The sequence below is a fragment of the Elephantulus edwardii genome, unplaced genomic scaffold, assembly GCF_000299155.1.
Source record: "Elephantulus edwardii isolate Elephantulus edwardi_28Jun2011 unplaced genomic scaffold, EleEdw1.0 scaffold00208, whole genome shotgun sequence".
Taxonomy (NCBI): Eukaryota; Metazoa; Chordata; class Mammalia; order Macroscelidea; family Macroscelididae; genus Elephantulus; species Elephantulus edwardii.
In genome coordinates this window covers 4,139,695-4,151,148 of record NW_006399958.1, presented here as the reverse complement: position 1 = coordinate 4,151,148, position 11,454 = coordinate 4,139,695, and the positions used below count along the sequence as shown (strand labels likewise).

The 11,454-nt window shown below is 49.0% G+C and overlaps 1 protein-coding gene across 1 annotated transcript in view; it reads left to right on the top strand.

The window, feature by feature from the left end:
• LOC102846728 (zinc finger protein 350-like) overlaps positions 1-10,279 on the top strand; it is a 13,876-nt gene extending 3,597 nt beyond the window's left edge. Inside the window, exons 3-6 of the mRNA XM_006897389.1 lie at positions 2,408-2,590; positions 6,064-6,190; positions 6,463-6,558; positions 9,102-10,279. Coding sequence (XP_006897451.1) covers positions 2,408-2,590; positions 6,064-6,190; positions 6,463-6,558; positions 9,102-10,279 — 1,584 coding nt within the window. The remainder of the gene's footprint in view (positions 1-2,407; positions 2,591-6,063; positions 6,191-6,462; positions 6,559-9,101) is intronic.
• The last annotated feature ends 1,175 nt before the right edge of the window (positions 10,280-11,454 follow it).

Below are 11,454 nucleotides of genomic sequence, written 5' to 3'. Positions count from 1 at the left end.
TGGTGGATTCGAACCGTTCGCCTCTGGGATTGTAGTTGCAGCTCCTTGCCACTAGGCCACCAGAGCTCCCCAGGTTATAGTTTCTTAAGGGTACATTCTCAGTAAGGAAATAGAGAAAAATTAAGCAGAAATGCCAGTCAGGCCGGTGGAGGAAGACAGATATGACACCACTTCCGAATAGACAAGTAAAACCTGGGTTCAGAGAGGTCCTTTTGCGTTCCTCAGCAAAACAGTTACATAAACTCAATATGTAACAAGATTGAAAGGAAATGCAGTCGGTCTGCTCCTTAAAGGCAAGGATGGTGAAACGTAGTTACGCACTTCGGGCCTGTTGTCAGGAGAGGTTAGTCCTTGGAAAAAGACCTCATGCTGGAGAAGGTGGGAGTGTCAGAGAAAAGACGACCTTCAACATGAAGGATTGACACAGTGACTGTACCAGTAGAGTTGAACTTGTGGGAGATCCTGCACATGACACTGGGTACTCCAGGATCCACATCCTGTTGTTCAGAGTCTGTATGTGTCATAGTGCACGCGACAGCACCTAACAACAGCGATGACATGGAACTTATTCTTTGGGAGCAAAGCGATGACAACAACTTGAAAGATTGTCTTGGGAAGCGTAGGGAGAAGTGGCTATGTATTGATAGAGGAGGAATAAGTTGGAAAAAAGAGAAGAGAATAGTTTCACAGATTGAAGAATGTCACCATTGTCACTGTCACCTTGTTCACGTGGAAATTGTTAAGCTCATGCATGCTTTGCTCTGTTTATCTTCTACAGCAATAAAATATAATAATAATAAAAGAAGACTGTTGGTAGAAGTAAGATATCACAGGCCTTTCTTAGTAGAGGCATTTGACCTCCTAGCCATAATGACATTTCATGACATCATAAAAGAGACAAAGAGTCAAACCTTTGTAAGTTCGGGTGAAGGGTGCGGGACTGGGAGTTGCCACTGAGATGAAATAGGGCTGTTAGAAGCTGAAAGGAATATAGTTGCCGGCACATTGGACCCTGAGTGCATGGTCAGAACCATTCCCTCATTCTCCAGCGTTCAGTTATTATCTGTCTATTACTATCCTACATTTTGGTGTTTGAGGGCTACACACATATACACACAGAGCCGTGTGTGTGTGTGTGTGAATTTAGTTATTTAAAATTGGAATGATTTTTCGTCTTCATTGATAGTTTCCTTTACCTGTTGATTCACAGTGTTCCATGTTGTGAGTTAGTGATCAGGCTTTTTCTCTCTTTTTCATTTTCTTTCACGTTTGTGTCTGATGGTCCAAGTGCTGTTCAGTATGGATGATGAAGAGATTGAGATAGTTAACAGTTTTAGGTTACTTGGCTCCACAGTCAACACTCTTGGTAACAGCAGCCAGGAAATCAGGAGACGAATTGCATTGGGAAAGTCAGCTGTGAGGGACCTCTCAAGAGTACTGAAGAGCAACGACGTCAGGCTGGAGACTAAGGTGCGCCTGATCCAGGCTATATAATCTTTGCAATTACATGCCATGCATCGGAGAGTTGGACAGTGACTAGGGATGATAGAGAATTGATGCCTTTGAGCTGTGGTGCTGGAAAAGAGTGTTGAATATACCATGGACTGCTAGGAGAACAAACAGGTTTGTCCTGGAGAAGGTGAAGCCAGAATGCTCCTTGGAGTCAAGGATTCTGAAGTTTCGTCTGACATACTTTGGGCATGTTGTAAGGAGGGACTTGGAGAGGAACGTTATGTTTGGGAGAGTGGAAGGACGGCGCAGGAGAGGAAGACCCTCGATGAGATGGATCGATTCTGTGATCGGGGAGGTGGGAATGAGTGTGTTTGAGACAGCGAGGTTGGCACAGGTTAGAGCGGTGTTTAGGGCTCTTGTACATAGGTAGGGTTGCTATGAGTCGCAAGCGACCCGATGGCACATAACAACAATCTTTCACCTAGGTTGCTACGTGCCTCAGAGTCAGAGGTGACTCCTGGCTGACCCTCCAACGGCTTTTCAGAGGCTGTGAATCACCCAGGAGGGAACGGTCCATCTTTCTCCCGTGAACCTGCTGGTGGATGAGAAACGCCTGTCTTTGGATTGGCAGCAGGGCTGCGTGTCCACTCGGCCCCCGGAGCCCCCCACCTCTTTCCTCTATCTGTGCACATTCTCCTCCTGGGCAGTCTCTTCCCGTGCGATTCACTGTCTCTGAAAAGCCGCCAAAGGGTCAGCTGTGTTGGTGCCGGCGCTCATGGGACACACAGCATACCCATTGTGAAGCTTAGCTTGTTTGGTCGATGGGTTCACAGTCTTCTGAGTCGTCAGACTGGACGGTCGGTAGGACCAGAGGTTTCTTGTTAGAATGCCGGGCACAGTCCCTGGATCTGGGTCCACACTTGATGCCTAGCCTCACGTTGTGCCATCCCCACAGCCTGCAGGTCCTGATTCCCCGGCGTCAAGAGAACTGCTGGGAGGCCGTGTGACAGGCTTGGAGGAACGGGGGGCACTGTCACTTCCCAAACTTACTTCAAAGGAGACGGAAATACCTGAGCAGAGATTAGAGTTTATCCAGAAAACCCACGGAGAGAGGGGCTTCCAGGGCCCAGTGAAGATGGTGAGTGCTCCGTGCTTTCCTTTTTTAACTCATGGATTTGGGGTTTAGCTGTCAGGTGCCTTCAGGTCACTGTCACCCCTCGCGACCCTGTGAACCTTGTCTCTGACACGCTCTAGTCCATTTGCAAGGTCCTTGCGTCAGTCCATCCCAAGAAGGGTTTTCATCTTTCTCTGATGCTCTGCTTTTTCCCAGCACAACATCTTTATTTTTTAAATTTATTTTAATGAATGTTTACAGACAAGTTGGATTTTCATTCATTCTTTCATTCATTGTTGCACATTTGCCTCCCTACCCCTGCCCTAGTTCACGTAAAAGAAATTAATTCCTTGTTGCATCATTTCCTCCCTCCTCCTATGATATCTCTTTTCTGAGATTCCTTGCTGCCTCTTGATAACATGCCCCACGTGAGGTTCAGTTCTCTGAGAGTAAACATTTGGGGGTGAAAAAGAGAAACTGGTGGGTCAGTAATTTGGAATTTGACTCTCACTTCAGTTATTGTGGGATTAGGAATAAATTCATCAAGGGGTTCAAGTGTGGCGGTGCCCAAGTGATTGTCAGGTGGAGGCAACAGATTGTTAAATTCTTTTTTTTTTTATTTTAATATCCAATTTTATTTGACAATTTAATTCGCTCAGTTTGCATCTGTCATTTCTAAAGCAAGTACAATTTTCCTGTTACCATGTCATCCACAATTGGTTGGTGTAAGGTAAGGCAAGGGTCAGATCTGTCTCCCAGATTGTTAAATTCTTGGTGCTGGACATCATGTGTGACTGGGTGTTCTTGGAGTTATGCTGTAAGTTTACATTTCCCATTTCTTTGGCCAGCCTAAGAGGGTCGTTCCGGTCGAAAGATCAGTTCCTCAGGAGACTTGAATCTGCCACAGAGCTTTTGCCTGCGTAGGTAGTTTCTCTAAAGTTTACAGAAGTGGTTTGCCCTCAGCTGCAGCATCTGCGTGGATACCTGTCTCATGAGACCAGCAGGAATGGAGGGCGCTCCAGTGGTATAATCTGTAGGGAGCCAGGCTGCCAATCTGAAGGTGGCTCAAGTCCCCCCCGGGCTCCTGGGGAGAAAGATGGGCAGTGTCTTGCTGTGGGATTGACAGCCTCCCGAAAACTCTCCGAGGGGTCAGCTGTGAGCGTGTTCCCCTCGACGGCAGCGAGCGAGTGAGTATGAAAGGGCCAGCTGTGGGGAGCTCAGGTGGCCTAGTGGCAAGAAGCTGCAACTACAGTCCCAGAGGTGCACGGTTCGAATCCACCAGATGCTCTGCCGGGGAAGGAGGGACAATCTCCTCCTGTACCAGTCAGATCTGATTTGACAGTACACGCACACAAAAATAATAAATAAAATTTAAAAAAAAGAAAGAAAGGGCCAGCTGTGTGCCGTTGAGTCTCAGTGGACTCGTAGTGGACCCTCCCATGGCTTTTCAGAGGCTGTAAGTCACCCTGGAAGAGATGGCCCGTCTTCTTCCTGCAAAGCACCTGATGGATTTGAACCACCTGCCTCTGGGTTGGTGGGGAAGTTCCTTACCACTCGGCCACTGGCGCTCTCTGCTGAGTAGGAATAGTATATACACTGTGAGTGGGGTCCGGCCTCTTCGTGTTCAGGGATGGACGGGGGACCCACATTAGGCCAGGCCAGCACCCTCTGTGATGTGGAAGGCCGACCGCACCTCTGCCCTCCGATCTTCTGTCCCGGCTTCAGCACCAGGTGACCATCCCGTGGGGCCCTCTGCTCCTGTGCCAGGCGTGGCACGTCCCTGCGGCGGCTGCACACAAGTCGCGTGCTCACAGTCTGTGGCATGTATTAGGGAAATGTTGCCGTTCGGTGCCTTCACGTCGTCTGGGGCCCACAGCGACCCTGTGAACAGCACATGTGAAGCCTGCCCTGTCCTGCTCTGTCCTCGCCGGCTTTGATGTTCTCAAGGTCATCGAGAGGCTTCTTCTCTTCCTCGGACCCTCCATTGTTCCCAGCATGATGTCTCTGCCCCTCCTGACAACGTGCTCAAAGTGCGTGAGATGACGTCTCACCCGCATTTTGCCTCCAAGGAGCACACTGGTTATGCATCTTTCAAGACGCACTTGTTCTCTTGGCAGTCTGTGGGATAATCCGACCTCTTCTCTGACATAAAAACTCAAAGGCATCGATTTTTCTGTCATCCTTTTTACTGTCTTAACTTTCAGTTGTATGGGAAGTACTTGGAAAAAAAACCAAGGCTTGAATCAGGTGCACCTTATTCTTCATACTGACACTGTTGCTCTTTAGTGTTCTGGAGAAGTCCCTGACAACAGATTTTTCCAGTGCAATTCATCTTGATTTCCTGGCTGGTGGTACCAAGAGTTTTGATTATGGGGCCGGCTAAGCTGAAGCTGTTAACTCTTTCAATCTCTTCACCATCTGTCATGATGCTGCCAAGTGGCCCAGTGGTGAGAATCTTTGTTTTCTTGATGTTGAGCTTCAATCCATATTGAAGGCTGTAGTCCTTGACCTTCTGCAGCACGCACTTCACGTCCTCCTCAGTTTCAGCGAGCAGGGTTGTGTCATCTGCATAACGCAGGTTGTTGATGAGTCTTCCTCCAATCCTGATGCCACATTCCTCCTCATAGAGCCCAACCTCCTGGATGATCTGTTCTGCATATAGATTGAAAAGGTAGGGAAATAGGATGCATCTCTGGTATACGCTTTCCCTGATTTTGAACTAAACAGTGTTTCCTTGCTCTGTGCTGACAACTGCCTCCTGGTCCAAGTATAGTTTTGCATAAGCACAGTCGAGGGTTCTGGGATTCTCATTCTTCTCAAAGTCAGCCTCAGTTTGTTGTGATCCACACAGTCAAATGTCTTTACATAGTCCAACACAGGTAGACCTTCCTTTAGTACTTTCAGCTGAGATCCATCTAGCCTTGACTATAAGGATACTTTATAAGACCATTATTGTAAAAACAGAAGGATATACTGTGAGATCGATATGGCTAGACAAAGAGGGAAGGGAAGGGGGCAGGGCGACTGAAGATGGGGTGGAGAGAAAATCTTGGCGTTGAAGAGTTTGGTGCGTGAAAAAAGAAAGCCAGTGTGCATGAGTGGCTTTGAGCTTGGAAGAGAACTGAGGGGGTAGAACTGGACACGTTAAGGTTTCATCTGTTGCTCCAGGGTCACTATGATTGGTCTTTGGTTCAAGAACACTATATGTGCCTGTATTTCTAGTGTACATGTGTTCTCCGAGCATATGTTTAACTGTGGGAGGTTCTTAACCAGGAGAGACCATTGAAATGCTAAAGAGAAAATGAGAGTTTTCCTGTGTAAAGGGACAGTGGAATTCACAAATCCAGAGACGTTGATGATGCTTTTCCTGTAAGATGTTAAAGGTCTGTAGGTTCAGTGGCCTGTACACAAATAGGGGGACCAGTTTCCCTCACACGCTGTTCATAGCATTGGGGCAGGTTGGAAATCCTTGCTTAAACGCAGTCCTCTTGCTCCAGGGGTCACTGACGTTGGAGGACGTGGTGGTGAAGTTCAGCTGGGAGGAGTGGCAGCTCCTGGACCCCGTTCAGCAGGCGCTGTACCGGCAGGTGATGCTGGAGAACTTCAGCCACCTGGTGTCCATAGGTGAGCCCGGCTCCCCTGTCATCGACCCGGTCACTGACCTCGCTCCTGACACCTTCCCACGAGTCTGTGTTCTAAGCGGCAGAGCCCACACCCAGCACTGTCTCTCTGTAGAGTTAAGCATAGTCTTTGAAGCCTGCCAGGGAAACACTTTGACAGTTGTTTGTGTTTTTTTTCCTCTCTCCTCTTCTCAAGTACAATGAGTTCTGTAGTTTTCGCAAACCCCAGGCCAAGCCGGTGGGTCTAAGATTATGTGATGTCCCCTCCCCGAACAGGGTATCGGGCACGCGCACCCCATGCACTCTCCAGACTGGAGCGCAGAGAACCACCACGGGCTGCGTTAGGCGAGAGCCGGAGCCGAAATGTCTCAGGTGAGCCGGGAGAAAAGCAGGAAGAGGGGACAGTCATGGGAGACATTCCACTGAGAGAAAACCTGACATCTGAGACCTTAACCTGAGGACACGTCACGGTTGCTGTCACCCTCTGCCCACGTGGCACCTCTTTTTCTGTCCAGGGTTTGTTGTTCGGTCCCGTGGCATTGACCGCGACTTACAGGGACAGCAGATCTGACTCTTCCCCTGTCCTTCACCCCCACCCCCTTCAGGACCTCTGATACACCTGAGCCCGTTGTTAACCGTCAGTTTATCTGGTGGCCTTGGAGGTAAGGAGTTGCCCTGCCTGCCAGCCCAAAGGCTGGTTGTTCTAATCCACCAAATGCCTCATATAGGAAGACGGGCGGGCACTCTGCTCCCATGCCCGTCTCAAAAAACCCGCTGGAGGGACAGCTGTGCGTTGATTCCTACTTGATGGCAGTGAGATGTGAGTGTGACCTCTTGGGCAGCCCTGTAGCAGAGACCTCTCACACAGATAGTTCCCCGCAGTCCCGTGTGGTGACGGGGCTAACGCAACTGCCCTTCCCTTCCTTCTAATCGTGCCCTCGTTCCCTCTGCCCCTTGGCCACCAGCTCGCAAGAATCACTCTCCACAATCTGAAGCCACGTTGTTTGTAACTTTCCTTGCCTTTTTTTTTAAAAAAATTTTTTTTAAGTATTTTTCATACATTTTATTTTACTATATTTTGGGTGTGTACCGTCAAATCAGATCTGACTGGTACAGGAGGAGATTGCCCCTCCTTTTCCAGCAGAGAATCTGGTGGATTTGAACTGCTTGCCTCTGGGATTGCAGTGCGGCTTCTGGCCACTAGGCCACCAGAGCTCCCTTTTTTTAAAAATTTTTTAAAATTTCCTTTTAGTATTATTAGTTTTTATGTGTGTACCGTCAAGTTGGATCTGATTGGTACAGGAGGCAATTGCTCCTCCTTCTTCAGCAGAGCATCTGGTGGATTTGAACCGCTCACCTCTGGGATTGCAGTGCAGCTTCTTGCCACTAGGCCACCAGAGCTCTCCTCCTTGCCTTTTTTTTTTTTTAAATCAAATACCAAACTGGAACATAGGCCCAGGGCTTTGTCAACATTAGGAGTCTGTTGTGTTTTTTCTTTCCTCTCTTTGTTTTTCTAGTTGTGTGCCATCGCCCTGGTGCAGGAGGAGCTTGCCCGTCCATCTCCAGCAGAGCTTCTGGTGGATTTGAACCTCCTACCTTTGGGATGGCAGTGCAGATTCTTGCCACCAGGCCACCAGAGCTCCCTAGGAGTGTGTGGTGTTTTTTTTTGTATTTCCAGCAGCTTATTGCTGTGTGTGAGCAAGAGAGAGAGAACTGGTCTGAGAAATGTAACGGTGGCTGTTCTTCAGCTGCTGAGCTGTCGATGGTTGGCTCTTGGGCGTGGTTGGCCGTGGTGATGACGGAGTAGATGAACCTGCCCTTCACCACCTGGAACCTGGAGGCCCTGAGCCTCTGTGGTCTGCTGGTCCCCATGGCTTTGTGGTCCTTCACAGTCTCTGCCTGCTGTGTGGCTCTTGTGGCCACATCCATAGGAGGGCCGTTCTCCTAACGGCTACACCTCTCCCGGTGATCGAATCCACCAAGAGCTTCACAGGAGAAAGAGAGTCTTCTGTCCTGGGTGATTTACAGCCTCTGAAAACCCAGCAGAGTGTCAGCGAGGAGGGAGCCCTGACTCCCCACCGGTGGGTCTGAGTCTTTCATTTACAAAGCAACCAAATCCATTCATTCATTGTGAGATTCTTATCCTGTTCCATTCCGCTATTACTTGTTGCAGACCGAGGGTCCCAAAGAATGGAATAATTTTATAATTATTAATAAAGCGATAAACAGCCAGGAATGTGATAGAGCAGAGAGCATAAAACAGGGGGCCAGCAGTTCTCCACTGAAGACCCCAAGCCAAGCTTCTCTGTGTCTTTATTGAAAATTATCAGGAAGTAAATCACAAAGAGAAGTCAATGCAAATGAAGCCAAGCTCTTTCTATGGAAAACCTTCTGCTTGACTCAGGAGGGAGGGGTTCACAAATGCAAGAATTTGGGTTACCCTTAACTATTAACCTAGATGCCTCAGGGTGAACTCTAGCTCAGGAAGTAGCACTCCCTCTGTAGGGGGGCCCTTGCTGTCTCCTGTCTTGCAGGGAGGGAACAAACACAAGAGAAATCCTAACTTAGAAATCTGTAATTCCTTCAATTCCTGAACAAGGGTTTTCATATAATATTTGGTATAAAGTTTGGCTTCCCATAATTACTGGCTTGTGTTACGAAGGGTTTTTTTGTTAGGGAGGGTTTTGCCTTTTTTTTTCTTCCTCTCTTGTCAGCTTACTGTTTTATTTGTAGTATTGTTTTCAGAGCACTGTTTCTATGATCCACCCTCCATCAGTGCCTTTGTGTTTTGTTTGCTTTTTTAAAATTTTATTTTAATGAAAGTTTACAGAGACTTTGGATTTCCATTCACTCACTGAGTACATTTGTCATTAATGTCTTCATTCAGTCACCCCAACTGGGCTTTTCTTTTCTAGAATTCCAGGACGCCGACGGACGTCTGTGTTGTCACTGCCACTGTGAAGGACAGACGGACAGGCTGGACCAGAGCTGTCGACATAACCCCGCGGGAAAGCTTTCTGAGCAGCGCAGAAGTCACTCTGCGGTAAGGGACCGTCACAGTCCTCTTGAGTTAGATGAGAAGTCTGTGAGACCACATACAGCGTTCACGGCCGCCGGCCAGGCCAGGGCCGGGGAAATGGAAGGCTCTGCTGAGCTGAACGGTGACAAAAAGCCCATTCTTCAGGCTGATCCTATGCCCTTTTGTGCTGAGATTCAAAAACCCGGCTCCTTCGAGCCCCAGCTCCCCAGACCACAGCAGAGTCCCCGAGTTGAGAAGCCTTACGTCTGCAGCGAGTGTGGCAAAGCCCTCAAGAAAAAGGGCAGCCTGGTCATTCACCTGCGGACTCACACCGGAGAGAAACCCTTCCTCTGCGGGGAATGTGGGAAGGGCTTCAACCACAAGGGGAACCTGAGCATTCACCAGCGGGTGCACACGGGCGAGAAGCCCTACGTCTGCGGGGAGTGTGGCAAGGGCTTCAGCCAGAAGGCCTGCCTCATCGCCCATCAGAGGTTCCACACGGGGAAGGTCCCCTTCTCCTGCAGTGAGTGCGGCAAGTCCTACACGCAGAAGTCCACCCTCATCCGACATCGTAAGGTCCACACGGGCGAGAAGCCCTTCCAGTGCAGCGAGTGCCAGAAGGCCTTTGAGACGAGGCCCAAGCTGGTCGTCCATCAGCGGTCCCACACAGGCGAGACGCCCTACCGCTGCAACGAGTGCGGGCAGACGTTCGGCTACGCCTCCAACTTTAATGCCCACAAGAGAAAACACAAGCGGCAGAAGGACCAAGAGCCCGTCAAGGCAGAAGACATGTCCAGGGAGAGCCCAGCCTCGGCAGGTGCCAGCGATGACCTCGTGCAGGGGAAGAGCCCTCCTGGTCCTCTGACCATCCACACGCTTCCTGTGCCCGCTCAGACCTCAGTCAGCATCGGTGGACTCCTGAATACCAGGAGCCTGGTGCTCGTGGGCCAGCCTGTGGCTGGATGCGCACCGTCGGGAGAGACCAGAGAATCGGCGCAGCCGAGGAACCTGATGGACACCGTGAACGTGATGGTGCCCTCAGTGATCAGTTACATCTTATATTACGTCACGTGAGTGCCTGGGGACCAGAAGCCGAAGCTGTCTCCAAGCTACAAAGTTGATCCTCAGCAAATAATAAAACTGCAGGGACGTCCAGTAGACTCACCCTCTGCAGACACCGGTTTTGTGCTTCAATAGCCAAACCCATTCCATCGATAGCCAGGTGCCTTCTGTCAATAGCCAGGCACGTTCCAGTCGTCAACCAGAAACATGTACACGTCAGTCCTTCTTGTAGCATTGCCCATTAAACAGCATCAATCCGAGCCAGTGTCTGTGGAGGAAGCTTGTCCTGTGTGTTTCTAAAACCAAAAATGGTCATTGGTATCTCAGTTAAGCCATAGGTGGACATCCACCTGGAAGGTGTGTTGTAGACTGAGGGTAAAGTACTTGTATAATTATTAATAATGAGACAGACAGCCAAGAGTGAGACAAGAAATAAAGAAAGGCAGACCACCTCTTTATCCAAAGAGAAATCCCCACCTTGTCCCAAGTTCGGGCACCAGAATGTTGCAGACGGAGGATAAAGTATTTGTATGATTATTAATAATGAGACAGACAGCCAAGAATGAGATAAGAGAGAGTAAAGACAGGGGGCCAGCAGTCCTGATGACTGAAGCGCCCAAGCCCTGTCTCTCTGTGCATTTATTGAGAATCATCAGGAAGGTAAACAAAGGAAAATCGCAAGGGAGTAGGGAAAAAAACCCAAAGGATCATGGGGAAGTCTTTTGCAGATAAGGCAGAGTTCTTCTCTATTATTTACTTTATGCTTCTCTCAGGAGGGAGGGATTCAGTAAATATAAATTAAGAACAATGTTGACTCTTAGGAAATGCCCTAGTGCCACAAGGTGACCTTCAGCTTGTGTTAAGCTGCCCTCATTATCTTGATGGAGCATGTGGTGTATTATTAATATTAAATTTAATATTCGGCTTCCCACAAAGGTGGTCGGAAAGGGCAGTGCTGGATTAGAAGGTTGTGAGACAAGTGTCAGGTCACCTGATAAGGGCAGGATTTTACCTGGATCCCAAGTTGTGTGTCTTTTTGGTGTATGTTAATGGCCTTCCTCATCTAGGCTTTCTGACTCTTTAACACTGAGTTGTGTTAGATGCCAGCTGGTCAGCCGTGACTCGTAGAGACCCTGCGAACAGCACGGCTGAGCCTTGACCCATCCTGTGCCGTCCTCACCATCACG